This window comes from Sinocyclocheilus grahami, unplaced genomic scaffold (assembly GCF_001515645.1).
Source record: "Sinocyclocheilus grahami isolate Dianchi unplaced genomic scaffold, SAMN03320097.WGS_v1.1 scaffold28.1, whole genome shotgun sequence".
Taxonomy (NCBI): domain Eukaryota; kingdom Metazoa; phylum Chordata; class Actinopteri; order Cypriniformes; family Cyprinidae; genus Sinocyclocheilus; species Sinocyclocheilus grahami.
Window position 1 is genome coordinate 1083191 of NW_015505207.1, and position 17328 is coordinate 1100518.

Genomic DNA, 17328 nt, shown 5'->3' on the forward strand with positions numbered 1-17328 from the left:
AGTGAATTGTTACATCCCTACCAATTATTATTATGAAGTTACTTTTATTATTAAATTTAAATTACAATTAATTTGCTCCGCAATATTACCACATAACTAAGGCATTGCGAGGATAACAAAATAGGCTATTTACTCCTCAATTACCATGTTGTAAAAAAAGGTATTTTAAAACAGGTCTATTATACAATATAATATAATATTATATTCTGTTCCTCTGATGCCTATAATTAGAAAAATATTAACACGGCAGTCATCAATAAAAGCTTTATTTCAAGCACTGACTTTCAAAAGCAACCAGTTTAACACAAAATGTGTTTCTTATTTTGTTTTTTACTATGTACAGGCCACAAGAGAAATATAAAAGGAATAAATAAAATCAGTTATCTATATACTGTTATCAGCATATGTAGAAGTAGATTCGTCTCTCATCATCTCTGAGAGAATATGTGGTGCAGATGCCGAAAGCTCTGTCATTACTCCGTCATTCTGTTTTTACTTTCACTTTCTGCATTGACTGAGATTAGGACGTTTACCGGCATAACTCTTGCGCAAAGTTTGCATGTTGCTTGTGTGATATCCATTGGCTCACCTTCATGGTTTAAAACAGAAATATTTCCAACATTGTGACGTAAGCAATTATCCCCCCCCCTTATCGAAAACGTACCGAACCATGAATTTTGCGAACCGTCACACCCCTATTAGAAAGCCATGTAAAATTAATGTAAGTTCAACTTTTAAAAAACATGTCTCAAGACTTTATGGCAGTTTTTCTGCATCCCACTGCATCTCATATTTTTAAATGAAGGAAGTACTCTTTGTGATTGGTTTTCGGTCCTTTGTATTAAACTGTACATACATACATGATGCTGTTTTGTTTTTAATTGTTTAAGCAACGTAATTAATTATATATGGTTTATAAACATAATTTTAATTCAAGTCATATAGATTTGGAATGATGACAGAATTTTTTTGGGTGAACTAACCTTTAACAGAATCAAAATTGTACTAAGCTGGCTCAAAAATTCATGCTGGTCTTTTCAGCAGAGACTACTGTCATTTCTTTTTAGTTACAAGAATTTAGAGAGTCAAAACTACCAGTTTCTCACCTTAATTCTCAGTTCATTGCATTCAGTGTTGCGATTGTCCAGCTCTCTTAGAAGAAAGTCCACTTGAAGAGCCATTTCATCATCTACATTTTCAAAAATGCTCGTTGTTGATGAGTGTTCCTCATTCTTAGCCTCATCCTGTGCCTCTTTTTCAGCTTTGCTTTGCAACAACACCTCCTGTTTCACTTTTAGCTCATCCCTCTCTTGCATAAGCTCGTTGATGGACTGGGTGGCCTGCAAGTAGAGAGTCTTATAGTGCTGTTCCTCTGATGGATCTGTCTGGATGCTCTGATGGCTGCAATCCTTCTTTATGGTGAGATTTAAAAGTTTGATTTCTTTCTCCTGAGCTTGCTCTCTGAATTCATCTCTCTCCTGGGCTGTGGCCTCTAGAAGATCTAGCAGGTTATCCTGTTGCTTCTGTGCTTCACGTGTTGGCATAATGTCTATTTCTATGTCAGAAAAAAGTGAGGCTTTGGAAGTTGATGTCATACCTTCCTGGTTTTCTACATATGACTTTGCATGTTGTTCAAAACTGATCTTATTCTCCTTAGGTATCTCCTCTATTTCTTCAAGATTTGGTCTGAAAACTTTTACGCTACTACATCTCTCTATCTCCATGGGGATTTCTGTATTGTTACTTTTCCTGCTTTCCACCTTAGTAGCACTCTGTTCCATCCTTCTCGCATCATTCTCAGTCTCTTCCTTCTTGATCTCACCTTCTTCCTTTCTTATCTGCTCGTCTTTCTCCGCCTTGACAATGAAACGCTCTGTTTGGGTTGTTATGCTTGTTTGGCCACTGGAAGTCGATGCCTCCATTGTTTCCTTTCCGGTGTTTTCAGTTTCCATGGAAGCTTGATCACTACAGTCCATATATAATCCTGGTGCATCTTCGCTGGTCTTTTTTTCCATCTTCACCTTAGAAAGGTCAAAGGGTTTGGGTCTTGGCGTGCTGTGGGTTTCATCAATAACAACATCATCGTAGTCACTGCTCTCGACATTGTTTTCATCAACTTCATTACCATCATCATCTGCGATCTCCAAAGGTGAGGTTATGACATCTGATGTAGCTGCGGATGTTGATGGACTACCTGCTGGTGTGATGCTACAGCAGTCATGTAATGTTCTTGCTCTTTTTAGAGTTTGGCTCTGGGATAAACCAAGACTTCTTTTTGTTCTGTAGAAGAAATTATGATGATTAAGTAATGGTTATCATTTCAAAGGTCTTGAAACAAAACATTTCATGATGTTAAAAAGTCTAAGTGCATTCCTAAAAGTTAGCAATTCAATCTCTTATTTGACTAGTAAATATTCTCTAAAATGATAACATCCACTTCTAAAAACATCACCAACTAAAAATAGCAAGTACCATATATTTTTGCCTAGCTATAAAACAAAAGGTTACTGATGATTTTGATAATTTTTTCTTCTGTGCTCAATTCAGCAATCATTAAAAGGACACAGGGCCTGTCCAAATACCCACACTTGTGGTTTTGGCCACCTGAGAGTGTGTGCACATAACAGGAAGTAAGTAAAAAAAAAAGTTAGAAACGCTAAAGCACAGTGCCCTTAACGTACACTAAATCAACACTGCTTCAATGCGATATTCGAGGCTAAGCGTATCCCATCATGCATCATGTTCTGGAAATAAATTGTGAGACTTTTTGCTCAGATCCCGTGAGATGTCACAGAGACCATTCCAGTGCAAATTAAATATTAATGATAATAAGATATTACATCCATATTGTCGATCCATATTGGTGGATGAAAAATAAAATTGCAAGTCATTTGTAAAAGAAACTGTTTTGCTTTTTTATTGTTTTGTTCTTAACAGACAGTTAAGATAATTAGCGCATGGTACATTTTTGTCATACCAATTTCACAGCATGTACCCACAGTCACCAGACTTCATCTTCCCTTTTTACTGAGCCTTGGGCTGTCACAGAGACATGTGATTTCTCAGAACATCCATTTCAATGGTATCTCTTCTTAACAGCTTACAACTGCTTTAACTGTAGGTTAAAAGTCACTACTTCTATAATTATCCTAGGACCTATTCTCCTTTTTCTTGAATCCTGCTGGAGGTAAATCATTTTACAAGCTAAACAATGAAAAGTCAGATTAAACAAACCTGAACTGGGGGTCTGGATTTAATCGACAGAACCATTTTTCAGGGAGCTTATTCATGTCAATGCCATCTGGAAGTTTCCTCCATTTCAGACAATAATCACACTGAACCCAGTTCTGATCAGGACGCTTCCTTTATGTTAAACAAAGAACAAGGGTTATACATGGAAAAAGAAAGAAATTAAATGTTTTGAAGTTGCATGTGAGTGTATACTAACGGGATATCCTCCATAGGTACTGTAGTGTTTAATCCCTTCTTATGGCAGATTGCTTTCCAATACTCTTCCAGTTTCACACCCAAAGTGTTCATGGTTTTCCTGTGTGGACAAATAATAAGCAGCTTAGACTGCTATATTATTGATTTTTTGTTTTAGAAAACAAAATTTGCTCCTGAAAACTTGTTAAATGAGTTATTAACTCAAATAGAAAAGAGCTTGTTCATTTAGTTCAACAGTCCAGTATGAGAACAGAACTTAACAAGGGTTTGGGCAATTCTTGTAATTACCTGAATTGATTGTAACCCTGCCTGCCTCATCAAAAACCAAACGCTGAATTGCAAATGTGCTCACAAAATAAGATATTCATAATTAGTCAAAACAATTTAAATGCAAATATTTGTTATACAGTTAACATCAGAATTTATATAATGTATTTGACCATATATAGTATGTATACGTTCCAGACAGTTCTATATGTACTAACACACGTGTCAAACTCAGCTCCTGGAGGGCCACTTTCCTGCACAGTTTAGCTCCAACCAACTGCAACACACCTATTTGGACGTTTCTAGGGCTGTGCTCAAAATCACCCCTTACACCCTCATTCACTATTCCCCACATTAGTCCACTAATATAGCCCAGTTGAAAAAGTGAATGAAAACGAGTGAGCGAATTCAAGACACTGAGTGTTTCTCTCTGAGATGAGTAAGAGAATTCGGACAGTGAGTGCACTGGAGGTGCAGTCACTTTTGCATAGTTTGTGCTTGGTAATCTTAATCTTAATAGTTTCAATAATAATCTTTTGAAACTAAGCACACTGGCAGCTCCAGTAGTAATGAAAAGATTTATCTCCAATTTGACATTTTTATCAAAAATTCTGGAAAACGTTGTTGCGGCTCATGATCATCTCTCAGTGAATAACCTATACAAACAATTTCAATCAGGTTTTTGTTCCTATCATAGTACCGAGACTGCCCTGTCAAAATTTCTAATGACTTATTGGTAGGGTCTGACTCAGGACAATATCTATATTCATTCCTCTTGATTTCTGATTCATCTCTCTGGTCATACTCAATTTGTTCAACTAGACCAGTTTAAATGTAAGTCAACACGTATTACTACAGGTGTCCCACAGGGATCAGTTCCGGGCCCTTTGTTATTTATCATTTATTTACTGACACTTGGAAGCATTTTTAGGAAATATGCTATGCATTTTCACTGTTGCGCCAATGACTCCAAGCTCTATTTATCCTCAAAACCTACTTCCGAACTTCCTTCATCCTCTCTTTTTAACGGTTTGTCTGAAGTTAAAGCTTGGTTTTCAATTAATTTTCTTAAACTTTACAGTAGTAAAACAGAAATATTTCTCTATGTGCATCAATGTATTTACAATAGCTCTTTCAATGCAGGTTAAGAGATTGGATGTTCTCCTCAACAATACTTATTTTAATCTTTTGAAGCAATACTTTTAATTTTAATCTTTCAATACTTTTAATCTTTTGAAGCACATATTAACAAGGTTACTCGGACGGCTTATTATCACATAAGTAACATTAATCACCTCTGCTCAGCACTCTCAACAAGGAGCACTGTCATTATGTTTCACGCTCTTGTCACTTCACGTATTGACTATTGCAATGCTCTGTTTTACGGTCTCCCTCTTAAACTTTTACACAAGTTACAGTTAGTACAAAATTCAGATGCACAAATAATTACTAGAACTCCTACTATGGAACACATATTTCCTGTTCTTCAAAAACTTCCTGTTAAACAGAACACAGAATTCAAAATTTAGCTTCTTGTTTATAAGGCATTACATAGGTTAACCTGGCTCCTTCTTTCTTATCTGAACTACTTTCAACATATACTCACTCTCAAACTCTTAGATCCTCTGCTACATTCTCTTTAGTTCTTCCTCAGATGCATTTGGCTTCTATGGGATCTTGAACTTTTAGCTATGCTGCTCCTCATCTGTGGAACTTGCTTCCACAGGACATTCGTAATAGTGACTCTCTCCCTATTTTTAAATTTTGTTTGAAAACACATCTTTTTAAGCAGGCATACCGGTGATTTTTTATATGTCTTGTGATGATGTAAAGATTTTAATGCTGGCTTAGAATTTTATTGTTGCTTGTTAATTGTTTTCCATGTTTTATTTGCATGTAAGGTATATATTAGTGTCACAAAAGGCACCTATAAATAAGATGTATTATTATTATTATTTTGAACTCTGTCATGGAAACGAGCATGTAAAAACACCGTTTAACAATCAATTAAAAAGAAATGTTATACCTGTTTGATATTACACAGTACCCACATTGGACAAGCTGTTTGAAAAGTGGATGGATGGATGATTTAGCTGCATACACCATCTTCTGGCGAGACACAGGTATTCATTCGGCCCAACCCTCACAGTGCATTATGGCTATTCTCTAGCCATTGAGTGTACATTGGTTGTACAATCCTTATTACGGTGCAATATGGGATTGAATAAGGGCACTCAATAACATCCACTATGGTTTCGGACACCCCTACTAATGACCATTCCCTTAAATAGTGCCCTATTTTAGGGTATAGGGAGTGATTTCGGACACAGTCTAGCATTACTAAAGACTTTGTTTAGCTGGATCAGGTGTGTTTAATTAGGGTTGGAGCTAAACTCTCTGGAGCAGGACAGTGGCTCTCTAGAAGCTGAGTATGACGCCCCTGTACTAACAGAAAACAATAATTGTAAACTTACACTTAAATGGTTCTAAACTAAAATTTCAATCCACCTGTACATTATTACTCTCACCTGTACTCTTCTGTGTAGTCAAAGTCCTGCTTGTTGTGTGTTGGCTTAAGGAAGTTGCACTCAATCACTGCAATGACTCCCACTCCTTTTTCATTTGCCTAATTGCAAAATCAAGATTGAAATTGCATTCAGATACTCCAAGTAGCAAAAATAAAAAACTATAAAACATTACTTTGTCACACTAAAGTACGTGGCAAAGGGGGTGGTTAGGCACACAAAATTATATAAAAAATGTAAATAATTACCTTGGTTTGACATCCAACACGTTCATAGGCTTTGATGAGCCTGTTTTTATGGTACATCATGACTCCATAATGGTCTTTGCTCTTTGTGTTGTAGCCAAATATGATGGGTATGCTTTCTCTCTGAGAAGAAAAGACTTAAGGAAAGCTCACTATGTAATGTATGTATTCAATGAGTGGGTTTGTCAAGTTGCTTTCATGTTCAAAAAACAAATTCAAGTTAACACCTATTTTTCCAATAACTACATTTCAAATAGTTATGATGTATAAGGTTTTCTTTGGGAAACAGGAAATCACATCTTGCACCTATATGATTGGTTGGATACATTTAGAAAGTTGGGTTTGTATTTATCCTTGACAATGTTTGCCAGGCTTTTAGAGATCAGTTGGGTTTTCACTTTCTGTCCACGAATGATAATCTGCATTCTGGGCTTCAAGTATAGGATACTACAGTATGCCTACAAAAAGAAAACATGAATACAGACACATACAGTATTACTGTTATGCTCTGTGAACTGTAATGCATAATGAAGTAGACAACGGTAATACAATATGTAGACTGCAATGTGTTAGACCTTCTCAGCATAGGAGTGTGAAGTACTCACCTGCAGGGAGAAGTCACTCTCTGGGCTTGACTGAAATGAGTGAGACGGTTGCTTGTATTTCTCCTTTTCACTCTCATATACTTCAGATGGAATCTGGATGTCATAGCGGTCTGTGTCAAAGTCAAACTCAGATTTATCTGTGGATGTTCTGTAGCAGAAAAAAAAACATTTCCTGAAACATTTAATCTATCCATTCCTAGGCCTGGTAGCTCAAGAGAATGGCCCTGATCTACAATATCAGCAGATCTTTTGATTCTCACTTGCGGAGGTTCCAGATGATGATTCGTGTTCCTGTGGACTCTGTGTCATAGTGTGCATTGATGGCATTGAGCTCACAGAGAAGCTCCGCCTCCGTCTGGAACAGAGAGTAGCGCAGGATATCTTGAAGACTTGCCGCGTGTTGTGACTCAGGTCGGAGTGAGAGGAAAGGTCAAGGATACAGACATCAAATCGAGAATATAAATATATGCTGAAACTCTTACCTAAAAACAACTTATACAACTTATTATTGAAACTCACTCGACTATAAGAGCTTACAATCAAATGCATACAGAAATTAGTCACTGGACTCTTAATATATGTAATATCTCTCTCATACCCTCTTCATCTCTTATATCATGCCAAATATTCTATTATATCCTATGTAGTCCATTCATTTAAGCCTACTCTTGTCTTTGCTTATTAAGAAGGTAAGGATATATGACTGTCCGATGCGTTTGAATGAGACAATGGGTACAATGACATTCTCCACATGCATCTCCCGAAGATACGTCTGGGACAGAAGGCCCACACACATGGACTCTCCATTCTTGGAAAACACAATGGTGTCCTTTCCTAAGCGCATGGAACCAGACTTGAATCCATTGCCGTAGAGGCCCACAGGGACATGGCCGTTTATAGTCTCCTTGTCACTGAAGCCAAAACTGAGAGGCAGAGGAACACAGTATGTTATATAGTAAAACTTTAAAAAAAGAAATTAATACTTTTATTCAGCAAGGATGCCCTAACTTGATCAAAGTGAGTTAAAACATTACTATGATACAAAGAAAAAAATCTATTTCAAATAAATGCTACTCTTTTGAACTTTTTTTCATCAAAGAATCCTAAAATATTATTTACAGTTCCAACAAAAATACTAAGAAGCAACTGTTTTCAACACTGATAATGGGAAATGTTTCTTGAGCACCATATTAGCATATTACAATGATTTCTGAAGGAATTTTAATATTATTTCACAATATTACAGGTTTTACTGTATTTTTTATTAAATAAATGCAGCAAGAGACCGAAAAATGTTTTAAAATCTTACTGAGCAATGGTAAGTGTATATATATACAAAAAAAGACATTTAGAGTGTTACAAAAGCCTTCTTTTTCTTTTTTAAATAAATGCTGTTCTTCAAACTTTCTATTCATCAAAGAATCCTGAGAAAATACACTGTTTCCACAAAAAAAGACATTTAGAGTGTTACAAAAGCCTTCTTTTTTAAATAAATGCTGTTCTTCAAACTTTCTATTCATCAAAGAATCCTGAGAAAATACACTGTTTCCACACTTCGTAAACAATGAACTATTATAATAAGAAAGGGCTCTTAAAGGGTTAGTTCACTCAAAAATGAAAATTCTGTCATTAATTACTCACCCTCATGTCGTTCCAAACCCATTAAGACCTTCGTTCATCTTCGGAACACAAATTAAGATATTTTTGATCAAATCTGAGAGCTCTCTGACCCTCCATAGACAGCAATGCAACCGCAACTGAGTACCCCAGAACGTAATCAACGTAATCAGCATTGTTTATGTGCAGCATGCACGCACTGTCTACCGAACGTAAACAACGCTGATTACGTTGATTACGTTCTGGGGTACTCTCCAAAATGACGGAAGACGGTAACTCTAAAGGTAAATAATTGTTGAATAAATTATGTTATTATTGTTTTCTTTGCGCACAAAAAGTGTTCTCGTAGCTTCGTAAAATTACGGTTGAACCCCTGATGTCACATGGACTGTTTTACCGATGTCCTTGCTACATTTCTGGACCTGGGAACATTGCAGTTGCATTGCTGTCTACGGAGGGTCAGAGAGCTCTTAGATTTAATCAAAAATATCTTAATTTGTGTTCCGAAGGTGAATGAAGGTCTTACGGGTTTGGAACAACATGAGGGTGAGTAATTAATGACAGGTTTTTTATTTTTGGGTGAACTAACCCTTTAAGTACCAAAACTTAACAGCATTTTAGAATGATTTATTAAGGATTATGTAACCCAAATGTATGTTAGTCAACATTGGTTTGTGTTCTCACCCACCTGAGCATTTTGTACATCTTATCGTAATTCATTCCTGCTCCATTATCCATGAAAATTAGACAGTCTTGACCTCTGATTGCCGTCCTATCAATCCAAAACTGTTTGGCACTCACATCTGGGTCGTAAGCATTGTCTAAGGTAGAAAATATATATTATCAGATTATGCATATTTATTAGACTTTGAGTGGCTCTTTACTGAGGTAGCGCTGAACACTAATGAAACATAATTAGTCTGTTATTTCCATACTTGCCCCTGGCTAGCTGTCTTTAAAGGGGTCATATGATGCGATTTCAATTTTTCCTTTCTCTTTGGAGTGTTACAAGCTCTTGGTGCATAAAGAAGATCTGTAAAGTTGCAAAGACTAAAGTCTCAAATCCAAAGAGATATTCTTTATAAAAGTTAAGAGTCAACCACGCCTACCTAAAACGGCTCGTTCTAACACGCCCCCACATATCTACATCACTATGTGGGAAGATTTGCATAACGCCGCCCAAATGTTCACGCAAAGAAAGAAAGCGTAACTTTTATTCTCGCTGTAGTATTGTTGTTGCCGCCGCCATGTCGTGAAGGCACTGTGTGATTCGTTGTGAAAGCGAAACTACTTTGTTTGGAGCTGATCCGTCATGCCTGGAGCTGATCCGTGCTGGTTGCTGAGGAAATACAACAACTTTGCGCTGTCGATCGCCGGATTGGCTTTCACCGTGGACGAAGCGGAGTCCAGCCTGGGGTTGTCACATGTGGTTGCCGCAAGCCCTCCGGATGCTCCTTCGTCGAATGCGCCGACCGCGCCGTTCTCAAGCTCGCCTGCCACTGCTCACTCAACCCGGCCTCTGCTCATTCTAGCCCGCCGTGTGTGACGCTGTTTGTATCGTTGTGAAAGGGAAACTACTTTGTTCCAAAAATGGACACGACTAGAAATCAGTGGTTAAGTTGTATTTACAACACTGTTCCAGAACACGTCAACCCAAATATTCGGATGTGTCCAGCACATTTTATGGAGGACTGTAAGTCATTGTAATCCATAATTATGTCCCAACTGGATGCAACGAATGCCTTGTTTATAATGGGTTTTCATGTTTTTGAATCATAGCTCCGGCCTGACAGGGCATCATCACAATATGGTGAGGGGCGTAACATTTCCGTCACACGCTTAAGGTATTCGGCCAATCACAACGCACTGGATAGCTGGCCAATCACAGCACACCTTGCTTTTCAGAACGATGAGCTTTATAAAAATCGACGCGTTTCAGAAAGGCGGGGCATAGAGGAGAAACAATAACGTACAGTATGTGGAAAATAATGTGTTTTTTTAACCTTAAACCGCATAAACACATTTCATTACACCAAATACACAAAATAATATCATATGACCCCTTTAAGCAATACATCAGATGCAATAAAATTACTCTCATAATTCATTACACACAGTACAAAATGTCATCAAGTATTGCCAATATAGGCAGTGATATGTTTACGTGGGGAAACTAGGTTACAAGTTCATAGTAATCTAACCCTTGAGGGCACACATCCATTGTTCCAAACTGCTAAACACATATTATCACAATGAGCAATATCAGAAGATACCGATAGTTTCGCTCACCTATCAGCTCTGCAATAGCACTGAAGGGCCAGGTGTGGCTGGTGGAGTTGGTGTGAAGGAACTTTGGATTAAGCTATAAAATGATCAAAGACACAGGAAACTTTATAAGTAAAACACTAAAAATACATTTTATGAAACTATGCACTGTTTTATAAAGCAGTGGATCTGGTCATCTGACATAATTATTTCTTCACATTATCAATTTGTGGGTTTAAACATGATTTGTTTGTCATCCATTTTGGCTTGATTTAAAATTCTTTAGTTTGGAGTTTTAAAAGAACCTAGGTTTTATTTCATTATGAGGGTATTTTTTGAAATCATGAACTTTCCTTAAAACACTTCATAAATCATAAGATTTTAATGAGTCTTGTTCAAAACTGTTTAAAAAAAAAACACATAAATAGACAGAAGTAAAAACTTACATTTTTTATTAAGAACATTTTTACTGATGATGCATTAAACCTTCTATGAGAGGCCCGCCATGAGCTTAGAAGTTTTTGTGTTGATAAGGTACATATCATCAGTATCTATACTTTATTTACTATCAATTCTAATACCAGATTTCCAAGGTGGGCCAGGCTTTTGACAAAGTGAAAGGTGATTTTCAAGGGTGTTTTTTCACAACATAAAGAAGATTTTTATGCAGAACGTAAAGATTGCTGGACTTAACAGAAAGTTTGAAGAATAGCTTCTTCTCTTTTGTATAATATATCAAAGTCATGTATCCATAATATAAAATGGCACAGTTAAACTCTGCATCAAAGTAATATCTCATCTGAAAATCACCTGGGACACAAAGTCCTTTAAAATGGTCTATTTAAAGAGTTATAACTGGCACCGGGGTCTGACAGATAATGTACTGGACTATGGAAATACAAAGTTTGAAAAATGTTAGTTTATCATTTCATTATGGAGCCGCTGTTTCTCAGCTACTTTTAAGGGTGAGCTACAGACCACACTAAAGGGGCTGGTGGACTATTAACGTAAAAAGTTTAAAGACACGCGAGCGTCGCGTCGCGTCTTTAAATTGGAACTGGATTTATGCTGGATTAGGCATTTCACTTTGGCATAGAAACGAAACTGAAAATAATATCAGATTTTGAGCTTTTCTGATAGGACGACGAACATATACGTCACCGCTTTATTGTGTATTGCTGTACACCCAAAGCACTTTACAATCATGTGGGGGTCTCTCCTCAACCACCACCAGGATGAGTCATTACATTTCTATTAGCACGGTGCTTCCCACCACGCGTTAATTACACATGTCGGACAAAGAAATGTATTAAATATTCATACCGCACTGAGCGGGATTCCTCTCTCCGTTTGCACAGCCATCCTTGATATGAACAACCCCGCGACGATACAAAACTTCTAGAGACACATGACTGCGACATCCGGGAGGACCGGCCATAGTCTTTGGGCTGACAGACAGTATTTTCAAAATAAGAGCTCAGACATTATATACATTGAATTCATATTCATAATTTGACAATATCCACAATATAATTATAACATAATAATTATATTTGCATTTATTTCATGTATTATCCCTTTAGCTATATATTAGTCTTTCAGTTATTTTTTTTAAAAGGACATTTTGTCCTTTTTTAATGAAAAAGCACACATCATGTCAAATGAAGTAACTCTTGATATTTATGACTAATAAATATAGGATTTTTAAAAATTGCTTTTTGAGACTTTTTGATTTTTTTTTTTTAAAGATGAAGTTTAACTCATGAGTATTGAAGATGTCAAACAAAGAAAGCAGACTTTACTCAATGGCATTTTGTGAGATTACATTAGATAAGATGGGGACTGGACACTTGCACTTTAAACTAGATTTCTCCTTTTTATTATTCCGGACATAGGTTCATTCTTTTTCATTGACATTCACATAAATTAAAAATATGGATGGATTAATTGAGAATTTACTTTGGATATCCAAGATGCACCTTGGATAACCTTTTTTGTACACTTGTTTTGTTCAGATATTTCTTTTAATTTTTCTGAATTATTTCTTCACAACACCAACCGACTGTCGTACTATTATTTTGAAAGGAAATCTGAATGAGATCTATCACTTCCGGTCTGTGCTTGAACAGAAGTAGATATTACAAACAGTACTGGACTAAACTAATTGATCGATGCTTTCAAAACAGTCTCGCATTTAAAGACTCGCTTTTAACATATGGTGAATGCAGCAGTCTTATAGTAAATATTGCGATAGTTGTCGAAGATGTTAGGTTTGGATCTGTCAGCTGGTGAGTAGAATTTGTTACTGTTTTCTTGCAAATGCAGTAGTGATGGCGAAGTGAAGCGTTCTGAACCAGCGAAGCTTTCAACACAATTGTATCGGAAAAAGGTTTATTACTCGAAGCTTCTCGAAACGGTTTATTCTGCGGCCATCTAGTGGTCATAAAAATGACTAACAACTTCCAAAGTGTTATGTTCCATTACAGCCGCTGGTTTCACATCTGGTTCTACAACTGATTCTTTGTTTTATTATATTTTATATAAATAATGTTTATTGTCAAAGTCATTCATTTGTGTCGGTGTACTGGCACTAAAATAAGTAAAATAAATAAAACATAAATTCATAAATTAAATCTATGATCTGTTTATTTGAACTCTTCCTCAGTCCTTCAAAGTTCATTTTGAGCTCAATATATACATTTCGATAAAATAAAATAAAAAAGAAACAATGCAACTTATATAGATATGTTAATATGTACTTTTTATAGAAATCATATGCAGTATAATACTGGGTGATTTTCTGCACAGAACATAATACATCGATATGACCTGCCATTAATAAATAATGTAATTCTGATAAGCTGTGACATTTTTAATTTTTTTCTTGTTCTTTTTTTTTTTATTATTGCAGGTGTGGATGGTGTGGTCGGAAAAATCGAAAAACTCCCCATAGACTTGTTTGCAGAAACGGTAAGATGTGTCATTACATGGTCTGGCCATGTACCATGGGAAGAAAATCATTACAAGTTTGTGCTTAAAAATTGACATATTATCATAGTAGTTATTTAGTGAATGTACTATTTTTAAGTGTTGTATTGACTGTTCTGACACTCGTCTTTTCATTTTCCAGCTTCAGTCAATCCTGGTTCATCTTCAGGATCAGAATAGAGCAGTAGATTTGATTGAAACCGGTGATGTAAGTTCACAAATCTACATCCCTGTTAATATACTAGAAATTAAGCTTTTTTATGTCTTTGCAATGCTTTCATTTCCCTAACAGAAATTTCAAAGAGTTGGGATAAACCTCGATCAGAAAGCTGTTCAAGATATTATAAAACTGATGACATACTATTTTAGGTACAGTATTATCTTTCTAAGTACAGAATGTCATTTATGTATATGTTTGGGAATTAAAAAGGCTTTTTTCAAATCCCCTTTGCATACACATCTCATACTATGCATGTACCTGCTTTTTTATGTCTTTGCAATGCTTTCATTTCCCTAACAGAAATTTCAAAGAGTTGGGATAAACCTCGATCAGAAAGCTGTTCAAGATATTATAAAACTGATGACATACTATTTTAGGTACAGTATTATCTTTCTAAGTACAGAATGTCATTTATGTATATGTTTGGGAGTTAAAAAGGCTTTTTTCAAATCCCCTTTGCATACACATCTCATACTCATGGAGCCTGTCAGTTTGTCCTGTTTGATATGTGTCTTTTGCATTTGATTTTATGAAAAATGTTTATTTATTCAGGTTAGCTGCAAAGAGCAATCTCAGTGCGGATGTCTTGGTCAGTAAATTGACTGAATGCAGCAGTAAATGGTCCAAATCAACTCTACAGTTGGTGCACCAGCTTTGGACTGAACATGGTGCTCTTCTACATGCACAGCAGGAGGTCCTGACAATGGCTAGTATTGGACAGGTGTGTCATATGATTCTTGCTTACAGTGTAAACGTCGCTTAACCACTGTTCTCTGGCAGGTTGTTGATATCAAAGCTTCTTCACTCTTAGCTTGTAGATATCCAGTGGAAGCTTGGAATGGCAGTGAGCTCAGATACCTGCCGATCCCTTAACTCCCCGTTCATCTGTGTTCTGATGAAAATTGCTGACACATCAGGAGAGATGTCATATAAATCCTTTGAGATGACAGTTCAGCAGTTTCAGGTATGGAAGAATGCAGTTTTCTAATTTCATTTAACTGTCTGAACTGCTGCAATTAATCGTTCTCTTTCTGTTATTTTGTCCCTCAGAACTTCTACAGGCAGTTCAAGGAAATGGCCTCTGTTTTAGAGACGGTTTAATGTTTTTCTGCATGTGATTTTTACAGCAGTGATTATGAACCATTTTGTCTATGACCAAATATTTGCATACAAGTGCAGTATTTAACAGTTTAACAATGTAAATTTGTTGAATTTTGCACTGAGCTTTTGTTTTTATTCTACTGTTACAGTAGCTACAAGGTTAAAATTCTTACTTTATCATAATAAATAATGGTATTATGTTAGAAAATGTCAGATTTCTTGTTTTTTTCCCCTCTGTGGATCATCATACATTTCCATTTGTCATTATTATTGATCTTCATAATTGTCTTCAGTGCCCCACTTCTAATTGATTTTTCCACTTTCAAATAACAAGTAACACGAGATGCTCAAGCACATGAATTTCTTTAGAGTGGAATACACTTTTTCATTAATAAAAATATTTACTCAATCAATATTTTGTATTTTGTTTATAGTCCTTTTGAATTTGTTGCACCTGATAAACAGTAATCACAATGCTTAACAGTAGGGATGATGTTGGATTTGGTTTAGTCCAAAATTCAGTAGATTAGATTTTTTTTAATTAAAAAGGCAGAAGCCAGACACTACAAAAATCAGGTCATCCTGTTTTTGTTTTTTTTTTGTAGTGTCTGGCCTTTGCCTTTTTATTTTTTTAAAAAAATCTAATTTGAGCAGATCTGTTGTCTTCTTCACTGCAGGGCTGATCTGCTGTTGTTGTTTTGGCTGAAAGATCCCATTTAAATATTTGAATTTGACTTTGCAACACAGCAGCGAAAAAGAGAAATAATCCAAGGGAGCTGAATACTTTCTGAATGCCTGAAACGCATGCCTAGAAGCTCTTACAGGCTACATGTGATGATGGGCTACAGTGGAACTCTGACGGGTTACATTTACATGTGTCTCATGTTCATCTATTTCTGGGAGTGGTGCTTCTTATTTAGTGTCTTGTCTAAAGCTGGGCACTTGTTCAACATTTGAAGACAAAAATAGTACCATGAGAGAACTCTTTAAAAATGTTTTTTTTTTTCATTTTAATTTAATTCAACAACTGATCCTTTCATGAAAACCTACATAAAATTATGCAAATTATTATACAGGTCCTCAGTTGGCCTTAGTGTTCTGAATCTGATATCTTATAATAAATATATAGTAACAGGGGCGTCGCTAGGCCATTTTTAGGGGGGCTATAAAATGACTACTCAGCCCTCCTAAGATTTTGCGATTAGCTCCATAAACTGTACACAAATTCGTGATCGCCTCAGTCTCCTTTAAATTTCATATGAAAACAGCGTCAGACTTCGATCAGCTCCTCCTCGTCTTTCAGCTCATTCTTTTTCAATCCGCAGACTGCAGCGGCGCAGAGCTACAGCGGGCAAGGTGTGTGTTTATCGATAGATTGTTATAATATCTGCATCTGCGCAGTTCTTTCTAATAAATACATTTTTAAAAATATCATGGGGGAGCAATTGGTTCCACATCTACTGTAAATTTTTCGCTGCATTCACCCCTCATCACACCACAGCAGTTTCCTCCAGTGAAAATTAAGCACATATGAATGCATACTTTATAAAACGATCATGTTGTTGCCATTTTCATTTGAAAAACTTTCAATGTAATACATATTCCGGTGCATGTGGCAAAAAGGTTTGCATACTTGAGCTAAGGAAAGAGGGTACTAGAAATGCAAACAGTAAAATGTAGTGTGTGTACAGTAAACAGGTGTCTGTGTGTGTGAGATCATGAAGACTTGTATTTGGCTTATTCAGTTATATGTTATATCTATTTATGCAATACAGCACTTTTTGGTATGCAAGTTTAGTATACCACCCCTATTAGTCAAACATTTTTTATATATATATATATATATATATATATATATATATATATAACAACGTTCGTAGGTCGGGAAGGAGGCGGGAACTGGCGAAGACTGCAAGACTGCGCTCTACTCCTGCCCCCCCCCTCCTCTGGGGGAGCCAATTACGGCGGCCGTGGCGTACCTGGGGGTAAGGACAGACAGACAGGGCGAGAGAAAAGGAGATGGAAAGATGAGGTGAGACAGAGACGAG

At 36.3% G+C, this 17328-nt stretch overlaps 2 protein-coding genes across 2 annotated transcripts in view; one reads left to right on the forward strand and one right to left on the reverse strand.

Annotated features, from left to right (window-relative positions):
- Positions 1–12417, reverse strand: part of LOC107569945 (MORC family CW-type zinc finger protein 3-like) — a 17467-nt gene extending 5050 nt beyond the window's left edge. The window contains exons 1-12 of the mRNA XM_016256122.1: positions 12295–12417; positions 10996–11068; positions 9395–9527; positions 7789–8012; positions 7350–7506; positions 7090–7237; positions 6811–6942; positions 6488–6607; positions 6243–6340; positions 3449–3547; positions 3235–3363; positions 1107–2280 (exon numbers count right to left, since the gene is read on the reverse strand). Of these exons, the coding sequence (XP_016111608.1) occupies positions 1107–2280; positions 3235–3363; positions 3449–3547; positions 6243–6340; positions 6488–6607; positions 6811–6942; positions 7090–7237; positions 7350–7506; positions 7789–8012; positions 9395–9527; positions 10996–11068; positions 12295–12333 (2526 nt within the window). The 5' untranslated portion in view covers positions 12334–12417. The remainder of the gene's footprint in view (positions 1–1106; positions 2281–3234; positions 3364–3448; positions 3548–6242; positions 6341–6487; positions 6608–6810; positions 6943–7089; positions 7238–7349; positions 7507–7788; positions 8013–9394; positions 9528–10995; positions 11069–12294) is intronic.
- A 655-nt stretch (positions 12418–13072) lies between these two features.
- On the forward strand, positions 13073–15635 carry LOC107569411 (COMM domain-containing protein 6). Its single transcript, XM_016255509.1, has 7 exons — positions 13073–13259; positions 13883–13941; positions 14102–14167; positions 14252–14328; positions 14732–14900; positions 14991–15143; positions 15230–15635. Exons 1-7 carry the CDS (start codon positions 13235–13237, stop codon positions 15278–15280), a joined length of 600 nt encoding a protein of 199 aa, XP_016110995.1. The 5' UTR covers positions 13073–13234; the 3' UTR covers positions 15281–15635.
- Positions 15636–17328: the final 1693 nt, after the last annotated feature.